We start from the raw sequence: 15911 nt of genomic DNA on the forward strand, positions 1-15911 counted from the left end.
ACAGAATGTCTTAGAACGGCAGGAGGGTCGCGGCGAGCTTCGGGACGGAGCCTTCGGTGCTTCTGTCTCCATTTCGGCAGCTTTCACGCCTCACCCAGCAGCGCCGCCACACTCAAGATGGCGGACGGAGCCGCCCTACCGGAAGCGGAAGTGCTGGTGGGCGCGCGGCCTGCTGGCCGGAAACCAAGGGTTGGCGCTGGGCCGGACGGTGCCGCGACGCTCGGGGCTGCCGCCAAGATGGCGGCCGTGCTGCAGCAGGTCCTGGAGCGGGCCGAGCTCTCCAAGCTGCCCAAGCCGGTGCAGGGGAAGCTCGAGCGCTTCCTGGCCGATCAGCAGAGCGAAATCGACGGGCTCCAGGCCAGGCATGAGCGCTTCAAGGTGGACAGCGGTGAGTCTGGGGAGGGTGGGGACGGAGGTGAGGGGGTAGCGGGAGCGGGGCAGGCCCCGGGCTGCTCTGTGCGGGGGGGACCGCTCTGTGCAAGGGCGGTGTTCGCTCGTCCCGGTGCTCGGGCGGAGGCAGCGGGCCGGTAGCTCGGCTGGGGTCGGGCCGGGTGTCCTGTGTGTCCCCCTCCCCCGCTTTTAGCTACTAGCAATCTCGTGGTCCGCTCTGATGAGAGGAGTGGGGGAGGTCGGGCTGGGCCTGACGGGTCTTTGTTGTCTTCCAGACGCTTCCAGGGGGTGACCTGGGGCCTGTGAGGTGGGGGTGTGCGCCCTCGGCTTGGGAGGGGGCCCTGAGGCGGGGGCGTGTGCCTTGGCTGGGAAGGGCCCTTCAGTCGAGACGTGACAGCACTTTTTTCTCTCGCTTTCGCTTGGCAAGAGAAGTCTGATTTTTTTTTTTCTTTTTTCTTTTGCAAAGGACTATTCAGGGTTAAAACTGCATTCAAAATGGGCTTAGAGAATAGCTGTTAATCAGGTTTTTAACAAGTATGGATATGCTTCGGTCTGCTTTGATCCTTGTTGTGGAAGAGAAATAATGATTTGTTTACCCAACTCTCAAATAGCCTTAGGTTTATACTTTTTCTGTTACATTCTGTCTTGAAGACCGTAACTTTTCTGTAAGATGCTCCTGATAGAATCAACATTTTGATATTCACACAGAATCACACAGAATGTTAGGGCTTGGAAAGGACCTCGAAAGATCATCTAGTCCAATCCCCCTGCCGGAGCAGGATTACCTGGGTCATGTCACACAGGAACGCGTCCAGGCGGGTTTTGAATGTCTCCAGAGAAGGAGACTCCACAACCTCTCTGGGCAGCCTGTGCCAGTGTTCAGTCACCCTCACCCTAAAGAAGTTTTTCCTCATATTTATGTGGAACCTCCTGTGTTCCAGCTTGCACCCGTTGCCCCTTGTCCTGGCAAGGGATGTCACTGAGAAGAGCCTGGCTCCATCCTCATGACACTTGCCCTTTCCATATTTATAAACATTAATGAGGTCACCCCTCAGTCTCCTCTTCTCCAAGCTAAAGAGACCCAGCTCCCTCAGCCTCTCCTCATAAGGGAGATGTTCCACCCCCTTAATCATCTTCGTGGCTCTGCGCTGGACTCTCTCTAGCAGTTCCCTGTCCTTCTTGAACTGAGGGGCCCAGAACTGGACACAATATTCCAGATGCGGCCTCACCAGGGCAGAGTAGAGGGGGAGGAGAACCTCTCTTGACCTGCTAACCACACCCCTTCTAATACACCCCAGGATGCCATTGGCCTTCTTGGCCACAAGGGCACACTGCTGGCTCATGGTCACCCTGCTGTCCACTGGGACCCCCAGGTCCCTTTCCCCTACGCTGCTCTCCAACAGGTCTGTCCCCAACTTGTACTGGTACATGGGGTTGTTCTTGCCCAGATGCAGGACTCTACACTTGCCCTTGTTATATTTCATTAAATTTCTCCCCGCCCAACTCTCCAGCCTGTCCAGGTCAATATTGATTTGGAGGTTACTTGATCACAGCAAAATAATACCAGTAGAGAACTGAAGCAGAAATGAGAGAAAAGCGTAGATGAGTGTAAGCGCTGGGCAGGGTGGTGAATACGAGTTAATTTGTCGGGTAGGTGCCATACTGCTGATGTAAACTTTACTTCCACATTTCCTTCAACCTTTCTGTCAGCATAAAAATCTTGCTGCAGTAAATTCATAAAGTGTAGTGTAAATTAAGGTAACCCACAGATTTTCTCATATGTGGCTGGAGGGGCAGCATTATTTGAAATTGTAAGATATGGCAGGAAGCATAAGATAAATAAAAATCCCTCAGTACTTCCTTAGAAGCTCACTATGCCTGAAAGTGAGATTGCTGCTGCTTTTACTAAATATTTTACAGTTAGGCTCTACGACACAGTTACTGTTTCGGGTAACCAAAATTTCGAACTAATTATTTTTTTGTTCAGTGCTATGGGATATGCAGCATAGAGCACAAGAGTTCATTTTAAAAAGTGTTCATTAAAAATTTTCTGAATCGAATCTCTTGATACGTTGGGTTATGTGGATTATATGGTATGTGTATAGAAATAGGCTACAGGTAAAAGAAGTTTGAAGTTGATGTAGCTGAGACCACGTTTCATAATTGTGCTGATAGAACATTCTCTAGCTACATCAAAAATGTTAAAGAACTATTAAAATTCATTAGGCTGTTATTTTATGGATGATTTCTGGAAACATATCACTTTCCATGCTAACAAAGTATTTTAAACAATGTTAATCCAATGTGGAAATGCATCTTTTTGCCTTCAAAAATACTTTTTTCTTCAAATTCTACTATAGTCTTATTATTTTTAGGTATTTTCTTTAAAAATACCATTATTTAATAAAGATGACCATTAATAAGTATCTTTGATAAAGGTGAGAAAGGAAAAGAAATGTTTATTAAGTGAAATTGAGTTGACATTGTTATTTTGCAGAACAACAGTACTTTGAAGTAGAAAAGCGTCTGGCTCAAAGTCAGGAGAGACTTGTAAATGAGACACAAGAATGTCAAACTCTCCGTGAGGAGCTTAAAAAACTGCGTAAGTATAACTGCACACTCTTGACATTGGACAGGATGTTGATTCTTTAGTCTAATGTTAAGCTGAAATGCTTTAAGTTTTAAATAGAAATTGAAAATCCATCCATCAACTACATTTCTGCAAGTAGAGAGATGTTTTGCTTTTGTGTTCAAGTTGGCTTTTTCAAAATGGAATTTTTGTTCTTATGGAAAAAAAAAACAACTTGCTTTCTGATTTTTGTAGTGATAGTAGTACAGTGGGTTATGTATTGATCTTCACAACAAATCCCTCTGCTCTAAGGGTTGCATTAGTTTGCCACAACATGACCTAGTCCATCCATAGTGAAGTCTTGAATTCTTCTTTTTCTTTTCTCCCTCCTCTTTTTACATTGTTAAGGGTAATTTTGGCTTAATTGCATTTGGAGAGTGAATTCTGTCATGTTACAGTGGAGATCCCTCACTACCATATCTTCTTATCCCACAGATGAACAGTTGAAGTCACTGAGTGAGAAAAATAAAGAACTTGAAGCTGCTCAGGATCGTAATGCAGCCATTCAGGTACTGGAATAACTGGATGATAAGCTGAAAGACTGGTTCACCTGTCTTATTGCAGCAAAGAATGCCATCAATTGCCAAACTGGACTGTATCAATATCAGTACAAAAGGGTACTGATGTACGTATTTACATGTCCATATGGCTCTTTGTACAGGAAAATTGTGTGGGTTTTTTAAGGAAATGTTGGTGTTTTAGCAAACTAAATTACAAGTGAACATGTGTTAGAGCAGATGTTTTTATTTCAATTTGGATAGATTGTTTCATTCTAGCTGAAACCTGTTGTGAAATGACTTTAAGCTGAACCTCAAAAATCGGACAAAGATGTGAAGAGGAGTTCTGGCTTTCCCCCATCCTTTCCCCCACTCTGGCGCATTTTTCCTTGCATTATGCTCAAAACCACGGGGTTGTGTCACTTCAGCTGATGCATCCAGCAGAACACACATTTTGGAGCAGGAAGTGCAAACATTATTATTAGATTCATTTGTCCCCAATGAGAAGATGGATCTGATTGTTTCCCCAGAGGGACTTACCTGGGCCTGACTGAAGTGGTTTGTATTGCTCCCTTAGAAGGCAGAGGCAGTGTTATAGCCTGTAAATGATCCAAGACTATTTTTGATTTGATTTTGATATTGATTTTTTGCGTGTGTTCATCCTTGGTTACTCTGTTACCTGTTTTATTTAACCAAATATTGTTTCAAATATTAACCAAAACTGTTTCAGTGAAGTCTTAACTATCAAAACTGTCTTTCAAAGAATATTAAAATTAGATGCAGTTTTAAACAGTTCCTGTTGCTTGTTTCGGGTTTCTGTTAGGCCATCAGTTCATTTAGTCTGCTCTAAGTTCTAAGTGTAAATACTGACTATAAACTGTAACAGAAAGCTGATCACATTTCTTTATTGCTCTTTTGCAATTTTTTTCAGAGCCGTTTAAGTAGAGAAAAAGAAGAACTGGAAGCTGAAAAGAGAGATTTGGTTCGAACAAGTGAAAGACGCTCTCAGGAAGTTGAACATTTAAACGGTATAGCCAAGAACGTATTAACATATTAGTAGTTCACATGATTTTGCTAAATAAAAGACTTGCTTGAACAATTGACCTGGTATGGAGTATCCAGTATCCAGTTTGTACAGGCAGCAGCAAATAATGGATTAGCAGGAAACAGTATTTAGAGAAGAGGAAACAAGGCAGGAAATTACATGCTAATTGCAGCAAAACACAGCAGTTTTACAAATTATATTTGGTTTTATAGGTATAAAATCATACATTATACAATATCTTATTGCACAATATACAGTTACATACGCTATATCTTGTCCTCATTCTTTACAATTTAGTTAAGCTGAGTAATTAAAACTCACGGTTCTACAATTAGCTTTTTTTAACACTGGTTTCCCTCCTCCAGAGGATGTTAAACGCTTAAATGAAAAGCTTACAGAAGCAAACACAGAAAAGGTGAAACTTCAGTTAAAGTTGGATGAACTTCAAACATCAGATGTTTCCGTGAAGGTGAGTAGTACTTTATGTGCATAGTATGTGTTAATGTTCTAATAAGTAGTTGTTTACGTGTGGTGTAATCATGACTTTGTTATTATTGACTTTGAAAGTAGGTCGAGTGTACTCCTGTTATTTATAACAAAATTGGTGGCTGTGACTGGAAGTGAGACGTGTATTTATAGAAGGCAAGGGGGCATCAGGTTGGGCATGGCCAAGCCTCATTGGTGGCAATGGTGGCTGCCTCTGCCCACTAGGAAGAAGGGTCCCTGATCTGTGAAGGCAGGTAGAAACCAGTACAATTAAACTATGCAATTTTCTTTTTAGTACCGTGAGAAAAGGTTGGAGCAAGAAAAAGAACTGCTACAGAATCAAAACACGTGGTTGAACACTGAGTTGAAAGCCAAAACAGATGAACTTCTACATACTGCCAGGGAGAAAGGCAATGAAATCTTGGAGCTTAAATGTAATCTGGAGAACAAGAAGGAGGAGGTAGTGTAATTTTGCCATTTCTTGTAAATTATACCTCCTAATTAACTGTATTAAACAGAACCAAGTACTTTAATAACTGTATTCAAGTAAAAAAAGAAAAAAGTATGCTTTGCAATTAATAAGGTGTTCTTTCTTTTAACTTGTGATTTTTAAGGAATTATCTAAAGTAGAAAAGTCAAAAGATTTTAATTATAAGCTAGAAATTTTGGAGTTGCTGATAAAAAAAAGTATATAATGGTATAGTGCTATTAAAATGTATGGGAATACAATTCTTAATAAAGGGAAGGGGTAGAAGGATCTGACTTAACATTCTTTGGGGGGTGGGGTGATGATATTGTTGTTTTCCTGCAGCAAAATACGTGGCAGAATCAATGGCAGTATTTTGAACATACTTAGCTTCAGTGAGCTTCTGTTTGGATATCAGAGCAGTTTGTTTAACAGCTGTGACAGCTGGTCAGGTTTATGCTCTTTCTGGAACTTTTGGGGTTTTTTTTAAAGTAAAAACCAATGTTGGGTATTTTCCAAAATAAAGTGGGTTGGAAAGACCAATCTGTACATGGTATTCTCATTTCTTCTTTGAACAGGTTTCCAGAATGGAGGAACAGGTAAACAGCTTAAAACAGTCAAATGAAAATCTTCAGAAGCACGTGGAAGAACTTTTGAATAAACTAAAGGAGGTGAGACAACTTGAAATATATGTGTAACAGCATTGCAGTTGCTTGTACAAATTAAAAAAACAAAATGCATGAAAGAAATAGTGGCATGCTCCCCAACCTGTCTCTTTTTTAATTTACTAGGCAAAAGAACAGCAGGCTAGTATGGAGGAAAGATTCCACAATGAACTGAATGCCCACATAAAATTATCCAATTTGTATAAGGTGAGTTTATTGACTTTGTTATAAGCGTGTATTAGTACTACATGTGGCTGAATCTCAGCCTTAAATGTAATGCAGGCCAGTTTTTGGTTCTGGTTGGTTTTTTTTTTTCCCACAAAGTGTGGATGTGGGAAGACTAACTTCCCTTGTAAAACATTGTGAAACACCCAAAACATTGTTTTCTTTGCTGCTGTCTTAGGCAGCATTTGAAATCTTACATTACTGTGCTGTCTCTAGGCACATCAAGGATAGGGGGATCATTAGGGGCACTCAGCATGGCTTCACCAAGGGGAAGTCATGCTCAACCAACTTGATAGCCTTTTATGAGGACGTAACCCGGTGGATAGATGATGGTAAAGCTGTGGATGTGGTCTATCTCGATTTCAGTAAAGCGTTTGACACGGTCTCCCACAGCATCCTCGCAGCTAAACTGAGGAAGTGTGGTCTGGATGATCGGGTAGTGAGGTGGATTGTGAACTGGCTGAAGGAAAGAAGCCAGAGAGTGGTGGTCAATGGGACAGAGTCCAGTTGGAGGTCTGTGTCTAGCGGAGTCCCTCAAGGGTCGGTACTGGGACCAGTTCTATTCAATATATTCATTAATGACTTGGATGAGGGATTAGAGTGCACTGTCAGCAAGTTCGCTGATGACACCAAACTGGGAGGAGTGGCTGATGCACCGGAAGGCTGCGCAGCCATTCAGAGAGACCTGGACAGGCTGGAGAGTTGGGCGGGGAGAAATTTAATGAATAACAAGGGCAAGTGTAGAGTCCTGCATCTGGGCAAGAACAACCCCATGTACCAGTACGAGTTGGGGACAGACCTGTTGGAGAGCAGCGTAGGGGAAAGGGACCTGGGGGTCCTAGTGGACAGCAGGGTGACCATGAGCCAGCAGTGTGCCCTTGTGGCCAAGAAGGCCAATGGCATCCTGGGGTGTATTAGAAGGGGTGTGGTTAGCAGGTCAAGAGAGGTTCTCCTCCCCCTCTACTCTGCCCTGGTGAGGCCGCATCTGGAATATTGTGTCCAGTTCTGGGCCCCTCAGGTCAAGAAGGACAGGGAACTGCTAGAGAGAGTCCAGCTCAGAGCCACGAAGATGATTAAGGGAGTGGAACATCTCCCTTCTGAGGAGAGGCTGAGGGAGCTGGGTCTCTTTAGCTTGGAGAAGAGGAGACTGAGGGGTGACCTCATTAATGTTTATAAATATGTAAAGGGCAAGTGTCATGAGGATGGAGCCAGGCTCTTCTCAGTGACATCCCTTGCCAGGACAAGGGGCAATGGGTGCAAGCTGGAACACAGGAGGTTCCACATAAATATGAGGAAAAACTTCTTTACGGTGAGGGTGACCGAACACTGGCACAGGCTGCCCAGAGAGGTTGTGGAGTCTCCTTCTGTGGAGACATTCAAAACCCGCCTGGATGCGTTCCTGTGTGACACGATCCAGGTAATCCTGCTCCGGCAGGGGACTGGACTGGATGATCTTTCGAGGTCCCTTCCAATCCCGCACAGTCTGTGATTCTGTGATTCTCTGATTACTTGGATCATTTTGCAGATTAAGGAAAACTGGGCTTAAAATAGTAATTTCAGGCTCACTGTTTTGAGGCTTTGTACTGTCTGAATGTGATTATGTCTTACGATGTATGGGGAGGTAAAGGTTCTTATGTAAAATATGACTGTGCAAGAGATTTTTCTACACTTGAAGTTCATTTCAAATAAAGCTGCAAGTGTTAGTGATCGGATTAAGACACAGCTGAATGTCATATACTGTGTCAAAGCAGCACCATCTAAACAAGTAATTTTTGTTGTTTTGTTGGCTGGAAGGGAAAAATATCCTGTAGCAGATTGACTAAGGCAAAGTTCAGCTAAAGAGGACAACTGATTGCTCTTTATGCATATTAGATGCACAGGTTAATTAGGTCTGTTTCCTGAGTTTTCTTGCATAGATACTCACATAGAATTAAGTAGGGTAGAAGGTTTGAGTTCTACATTAATACTTTGTCTGATTAAATGTAAATGGATGACCCTTCCTTGAACAGCAACGCAATAGCTAGCTTTTCCAGAGCATAATGCATTACCATCTACCTTTTAATTTGTTTGTTGTTTTTTTTTACTCCTATTTACTCATGCTTCTATTATAGAATCATTGGTTTGAAGGGGCTTAAACGTTTGTCTTCTGCCTAACATAGGGTTTGCTATATACTTGTAACTGCTGACAGATTTGTCTGAGCTGATACTAAAAGCACCAAGATTGAGTGCCCTCCCACGGGAGCCTATTCTCAGACTTTGCTGATTAGTAAAAGTTGAATCAACTTTATTTCAGTTCTCTGTAATGGACTTGCAGAATTTGTATTGTACAGTCTTGTACTTGTGAGATCTCTACCTGGAAGCAAAGAAACATAATCTGTTTATAGAAAATTCCCTAAAAATATCAACTTTTTCAGAATAATCAAAATTTCTCCAGATTTTCTTTAGTGAAGAGAAGGAACAAAGCTGGCACCAGCTATAGAGCAGGCAAAGGGCATACATTTTATTTGGATTTGTCATATCAAATCAATGTCTGACACTTCTTACTCTCAGATGGGCAATTTGCATCAAAGTGAGACTTAATCCAAGTGGAAAGAGAATTGTCCAGTTGAGGTGAATCTTTTAGCATTTTACTCAAAAAACTGTGTGTTTTTAATTTTTGGTCAGTTCGAGCTTACTTATAAAAATATAGTTGCTATATTGCTATGTGCTAAAAGGTTAAATAAAATGCTTTTATTTAGAGTGCTGCTGATGACTCGGAGGCAAAGAGCAATGAACTGACGGGAGCAGTAGAAGAGCTGCACAAGCTCCTGAAGGAAGCGGGTGAAGGTAAGCTGGGAGTAAGAAATGGCAGGTGGAGTAGAATGGTTACACTCCTTTGTAACTACCTTGATGCACTGAAAAAATAGGTATTGAGCGTTTACAAAAGGAACTATTAGGCTTTTGGGGTGGTGGAAACAGCAGTCACTTTGTAACAAAAATTTTACCTGACTAGTTGAATTTACTTGCTGGGTGGGGAGGGATGGGGGAGAACTATTTTCAGATATACTTGCAATTTTACTTGAATTTTGATGAGAGGATCTAATTTTGTAAGATATGTCTTCATTTTAGTTTCTCCTTTTAGATTCCTTCTGCAGATTGTATAAAATTAAAGTAAAATTTAAGGTCGACGTGCCAGTTTTGGTCGTGTTAAAAAAATAAAAACAGCCACAACACAGCAAATTGCTTGTCTGTTTAATTTTAGCTAATAAAGCAACCCAGGAGCATTTGGCTGAGGTGGAAGAGTCCAAAGCTGTAATGGAAAAAGAACTGAGAGAGAAGATCAGTAAACTGGAAAAGGAGTTGGAGAATGCTAATGATTTACTGTCCGCTACGAAGCGTAAAGGTAGGGTAACATTGGAAACTAAAATACATAAAGCCTCAGGCTTTCTATCATCTTGTGTGAAAATACTGTGCTGAATTTCTATAGAGAGTAAGTGCATTAATTTTAATTCATCTTTGGTCATTTCTAATCATGAATTTTAGAAGCTTTTTCACGTGTGTGTATATTTACATATATATGAAAATATATACTTCTTTTTTCCCCCCACTGGAAAATGCATTTCTATGAAAATGTTTTTTGAAGTTCTCTTGCTAATCTGACTTAGCTTTTCAAAGAAAAGGGAGAGAAAACATTTCTTTAAGGCTGTATCATCATGCTTTTAATGGTTTTCTGGAGAGGGGAGTGGGGTTGATCAACTATTCTTATTTTCCTCTTTAAAAAAAAAAAAGCAATGGAAAACAAACCTCTGTCCTTAAATTTCTGTTTAACATTAAATCCTGCTCAATATTCACTGTCCTAGTTCTATAGTTTTATTTGTTGAAGAGTCTGTTTGCTACATGTAGGTAATTTCTAAAGGAAAGAGAGAGCAGAGCAGGAAGGGAGAGAGAGACATGAAGTATATTTGCTATTCCCATGTTAATTTAATGAAAGTAAACAAGTGCGTTGCAGTTTGCTAAGAAATCTGATGTTAAGCTTTGCTCCAGATATTTCAAGCGCTTACGTTCAGAAATGATCTAAATTTTAAGAGTCTAATAGCAGAAGTTTTTCAGCATTTCAAATTAAACTAGTTGGAGACCTTGATGATGTATGACATGGAATATTGTATCTAATACCAGTCACTTGCACATGTATCTGTATAATAAAGATTACAGAAAACTCTTAAACCAGTAACTTTAAGGACTTAAAATAGTAATTTAAAATACAGTAGTTACAAAGTTCTCTGAAGACATTCTTTATATTAATAAAGAATTTATGGTGGGAGTTATTGCAGCTTTTTAATGGTCATTGGTGGGATTATGTCTTCAGGAGCCATATTGTCTGAGGAGGAACTGGCAGCTATGTCTCCCACTGCTGCAGCTGTAGCTAAAGTAGTCAAACCTGGAATGAAATTAACTGAGGTAAGTGAGAAGAAACTCTTCAATTTCAAGGCCTTTGAAATGCCAACAGAAATACGTTAATAATGTAAGGGTGCAGAGTTCACTCACTGGTTTGGACTTGGTGTAATGCCTGACTGAAGTAGATAAAATCTTTTCATGCATTTGAGGCAGACTTTGCTGGCTAAATTATTGGGATTTTTTTCAACATACCTTACAATTTTTCTTTATAATGAAAACATTTGTAGGGTCTTTTGGTTCTTTTTTATGAAATATGGGGAGTTTTGTGCATATAAACTTATTTTCTGTATGCATTTTTGGCAGGAGCTTCTTTTTTTTGCTTATTTACATGGATTTTTAATCTGTACTGCTGTGCATTTAGCTTATACTTGCAGAAAAGTTAACATAATGATAGGTCATACATATTCTAGGGGTTTTTTTACATTTCTATTTATGTAATTTTCATTTTGTTTGTTAATGGTCATTCTGTCCAGCCATGAAATTACTTTCTTCTGTGCTTGCTGCTTGCTTTTGTGATCCTAGTTTTGATATTTCTGTTCTCTAAAACTTGCTTAAGATTTGTCCATTTTACATAGAATTCTTTTTTTGCATACAGTTGCACTATAAAAGTTTGCCATTTTTAAATGAATAGGGATAACTGCTTCGCCATGGTATGAGTCCTAAAACCACATTTTTTTAAAAGGCCAACTTGTTTCTCTGAATTAATTAGTGTAGAGCTGTATAAAATTATACCACCTTAAGGTATGAATTATGTAATTACCAGTGGTTCTTTGATACATCTGGACAGACTTCTTCAAATAAACAAACAAACAAAAAAAACCCAAAAAATCTTCTGTTGCAGCTCTACAATGCATATGTAGAAACTCAGGATCAGTTGCTTTTGGAAAAGCTGGAGAATAAGAGAATCAATAAGTATTTGGATGAAATAGTGCAAGAAGTAGAAGCCAAAGCACCAATCTTAAAACGTCAGCGTGAAGAATTTGAGCGTTCCCAAAAAGCTGTTGCTAGTCTGTCTGCAAAGCTTGAACAAGCTATGAAGGTCAGTATAAAAGAGCATGTAAAATTATGGAAAAAAATGGATTTTTAATTCTTTAATCCTAGTGGCTGTTAGTAAATGTATAAAATGGATCTTTTAGTCAACATTTTTCAGAGGTTTTTGTAGTCAAGGCTTAAATGTGGTGACTTACCATCTCTGATTTTCTAAGAGAGTAGAATTCTTTATAAACAAAGATCAGTATTGTCTGTCCAAAGAAATAAATTTGGACTTTGGTGCTCACTTCTCATTAATTTTAATACATACACTAATACAGCATGAAAGAGCGTAGCTTTTGATTCCTAAATATGTGGAATTTAACCTGTGGAGTGTAACTTTAAAGTGGTAAAGCCCAGTTTGATTCACAAGGCATGTCTGTGCATGACGTTACCTCTCTGGAAATTCCTTGTAATGAGGAATTACATTCCTTGTAATGAGGAAGAGTTTCTTCTTGTGGTTTACCAGTCGGTTTAGCACAGCATAGATTTCATCCCCGTGCAGAATATACTGTTCCAAATCTTTTTCAATCCATTTGTACATCACTCCTTTCACATGCACATCTCTAATAGCATCAGATATATTCTTGATGTGTCTGCATTGAATTGCTGTGTGTTTCTTAATGTTTGTATGCTTGCAGGAAATCCAACGATTGCTGGAGGATACAGATAAAGCCAATAAGCACGCCTCTGTGCTTGCCAGAGAAAACCAGAGACTGGAAATACAAGTGAAAGACCTTTCCCAGCAGGTACAACAAATGTTGCTGTGGTTAAATGTACTGTTTGCAATTTATTTATTAATATGGTGCTGTGTGTCTGAAGTTTGCTTGGAAGTTGTGTTCAGCCACAGTCATGTAGACTTTGGTTGTCATAAGAGCTTCAGTGATGTTAAAAGCTTCTCCTTAGGACAAAACGGTATTTACATGTCTACTTATAAAATTGAAGTTTAGCTGGATAGAAATGATGCTGCTTTAGGATAATGTTGTTAAACATCTGATGTGGAAAGCTCATAACTCTTTTTGTTTGATTGGAGTTTTCTGTGATCTGTTCGCAGAACTGAACACAATCTGCTTCTGACCTTGATGTACTTCCTTCTGTCAAACTGTTGTTTTCTATATTGTAATCTTACAAGGATTTATTGATTGTAATAGTTTATATTGTAGGAAAAAAAATCTTAATTTCCAAGCATTTTTTTCTAATACATTGTTTTTCAGAATGAACTTTTGAGTCTGTGTGCACGTCTTACCCTCGAATGTTCTCTTTCAGATTCGTGTGCTTTTAATGGAACTTGAAGAAGCTAGAGGCAATCACGTGATTCGTGATGAAGTGAGCTCCGCTGACATCAGTAGCTCTTCTGAAGTGATATCTCAACACCTGGTCTCTTACAGAAATATTGAAGAACTTCAGCAGCAGAACCAGCGTCTCCTGGTGGCTCTTCGGGAGCTGGGAGAGGCTAGAGAAAAAGAGGAGCAAGAAACAACATCATCTAAGTAAGTTATCAGTTCCTTGTAGTAAACTGTTTGTACTAAGTAGTAACAGGGGTTTATTCATACACTTTTCAGGTTTTTGCTTCTGATTGTTATTGTGTACATATGCACGTGTAAGTGTGCATGTGCTCATGAGCAGCTATTCATAAAGGCGAGTTATTACTAAGCAACATTGTCTTCAGGTGTAGATTAAAATGGCTTTACAGCTCTATATCTTGTAATAGGTCCTCTCATCAAAATTCAGAGTAAAAATAAATGTCTTTTAGTGAATGGGATTTCACACAACAGAGCTGTTTTTTGGAAAAAGAAAGAGACATTTTGATTCCTGTTAGGCACATATTCAATTTTGTGTTCAGCTATCTAATTCACTAGCTGTAAAGCCCACAGATAATGTAATTCTGTACGGAAAGTTCTTACCCTGATTCTCTGCTCATGCTACGGACTGTTGTTTGAAGTTATTCACTTGACTAGAGTTACCTCTGTTCTGCTTTTCATGGAAGAGGTCTGCTTTCTTTGTCATCTACAAAATGGCAAGCCCAAAGACCAATTTTACTATAAGTTTACTCAAAAATCTCAGTGGTGCTTAGCTTTCAAAGATGCAATAAATGTACGCTGCAGGACTTGTGACAAAATGTAAGGGTTGTGTCATCTTGGTATGCCTCGCTGTGTATGTTGCTGAAAACAACTGTTGTTGCTTTCAGAATTTCTGAGCTTCAGAGTCAGCTTGAGGAAGCTCTTCAGGAGCTGGAAAAACTGCGTGAATCACGTCTCCGTCAGATGCAGCTCGTTGAGTCTGCAGTTCGTCAGCGTGATATGTTCCGCATATTGTTGGCACAGACCACAGGAGCTGTCATTCCTTTGCAAGGTGAGCTTCACGTTTCTGCACCATTGAAAAAAAACAGAATTGTCATTTGTTATGAGCTTTCAGTAAAGTGCTGTAATGGTACTAGTACTTCTGTTGATCTGGTATTCAACTTTTAGCCTTACTCACTGGAAAACCCATGAATTGGGATTTAACCACGTGATTTTATTTTTACAGTGTAATAACTTGCTACATAATAACTGACGTGTGGTGGTGACTATGTGTGTTCTGGTAGCATGTTGTACATATAAAGAATGGACAACCATTCACTTGCTCAGGAGAGCCCAAGACTTTCCTAGCAATATGATACTGGTTTTAGCCATATTTCACTGTGGTTATATGATCTTCTGCTTCAGCAAGCTGTCTTCGTTTAGCTCACACCCAGGGCTAAACAATAACCAGTTGTTCCATCACCCAGTGTCCCTTCCCCAACCAAGAAGGGGAATTGGGAAAAGAAGGGAGACTCATGGGTTAAAATTGAAACAGATTTAATAAAATAAGGAAAACAATATCAATGCGAATACAAAAGGCACAAAATTGTACTTAGCGCACAGAGTGGTGGCAAGTTCCTCCAGGGATTTACAACTGCTGAGGAAAGAGAAGGAGAAAGAGGGAAGGGAGGAGAAAGCAGAGCAAAGAGTCCCACCCCTCCCCATCCAGCTTTCCCATTTAAAGTGATTCTGTAAATTTTATCCCCACAAAACCAGGACACAAGCACTCATTCAGTTGTTGCCTTTACAATCCACTTTATCTTTTTTTAGCTTCAGGTATATTACCAGAGGAGATTTCTCTTACATCCACTCCAAAGCGCCCAAGTTTACCTCAGGCTATGTCAACTCCAGCTCCAGTGTCAATGACTGAATCAGTGGAGACTGTGGAGGCCAAGGCTGCGCTGAAGCAGGTATATTTTTCAGTAATCACTGCAGAAAACGATCACTATTTCTTTTTACTCTTGTAAGCACTTCAATGTCTGTTCTTCCATGTAGTTGCAGGAAGTTTTTGAGAACTATAAAAAAGAAAAGGCGGAGAATGACAAGTTGCTGAATGAACAAAACGAAAAGCTTCAGGAGCAGGTCACAGACTTGAGGTCACAAAATGCGAAGATATCCACACAGCTGGAGTTTGCCTCCAAACGGTAAAGCAGCTATTTAATTTCATTGCCTTATGTATGTGTTCTGTGTCAGTGGAATCACTTTGCTTGATACAGTTTGCTCAGGAAGAGCTGCCAGTTAAACATTAATATTATGTATTCTGTTAAAGAGCACAAAGGAGATAGTGAAGGTGGGATCCAGAATATACCTTCTAGTTGAGTGAGCCACATATGTGAAAACTGGCACACAAGAACATGAAACATACAGCTGTGTACGTACACCTCTTGCAATTAAACAATTTACTGTGGCAAACATATACTTTGCTTTGTTGTTCCATGTGAAGTTATGAAATGCTGCAGGATAACGTTGAAGGCTATCGTCGAGAAATAACATCTCTGCATGAAAGAACCCAGAAACTCACAGCAACAACTCAGAAGCAAGAGCAGATAATTAACACTATGACTCAAGACCTGAGGGGGGCTAATGAAAAACTGGCAGTGGCAGAGGTTGGTGACAGTGTCTTGTACTGCTAGATATTCCAAGTTAGCACAAGAGTTTTTCTTATTATTGTCTTGAAAGCTGTCAGAACTTGAATGCATGGCTTT

The 15911-nt window shown here is 40.1% G+C and overlaps 1 protein-coding gene across 4 annotated transcripts in view; it reads left to right on the forward strand.

Annotated features, from left to right (window-relative positions):
- Positions 1 to 219: 219 nt before the first annotated feature.
- The window catches only part of TPR (translocated promoter region, nuclear basket protein), a 45866-nt gene continuing 30174 nt past the window's right edge, over positions 220 to 15911 (forward strand). For 3 of the 4 annotated variants that reach the window (XM_068416786.1, XM_068416789.1, XM_068416790.1), the window contains exons 1-18: positions 220 to 388; positions 2888 to 2992; positions 3455 to 3528; positions 4448 to 4544; positions 4927 to 5030; positions 5343 to 5507; positions 6092 to 6184; positions 6305 to 6385; positions 9142 to 9229; positions 9645 to 9785; positions 10749 to 10840; positions 11679 to 11876; positions 12508 to 12615; positions 13133 to 13356; positions 14055 to 14218; positions 14977 to 15116; positions 15202 to 15350; positions 15650 to 15812. In XM_068416786.1, coding sequence (XP_068272887.1) covers positions 238 to 388; positions 2888 to 2992; positions 3455 to 3528; positions 4448 to 4544; positions 4927 to 5030; positions 5343 to 5507; positions 6092 to 6184; positions 6305 to 6385; positions 9142 to 9229; positions 9645 to 9785; positions 10749 to 10840; positions 11679 to 11876; positions 12508 to 12615; positions 13133 to 13356; positions 14055 to 14218; positions 14977 to 15116; positions 15202 to 15350; positions 15650 to 15812 — 2337 coding nt within the window. In that variant the 5' untranslated portion in view covers positions 220 to 237. The remainder of the gene's footprint in view (positions 389 to 2887; positions 2993 to 3454; positions 3529 to 4447; positions 4545 to 4926; positions 5031 to 5342; positions 5508 to 6091; positions 6185 to 6304; positions 6386 to 9141; positions 9230 to 9644; positions 9786 to 10748; positions 10841 to 11678; positions 11877 to 12507; positions 12616 to 13132; positions 13357 to 14054; positions 14219 to 14976; positions 15117 to 15201; positions 15351 to 15649; positions 15813 to 15911) is intronic. The other variant, XM_068416788.1, reaches the window with a different exon arrangement.

Source organism: Nyctibius grandis, chromosome 21, assembly GCF_013368605.1.
Source record: "Nyctibius grandis isolate bNycGra1 chromosome 21, bNycGra1.pri, whole genome shotgun sequence".
Lineage (NCBI taxonomy): Eukaryota > Metazoa > Chordata > Aves > Nyctibiiformes > Nyctibiidae > Nyctibius > Nyctibius grandis.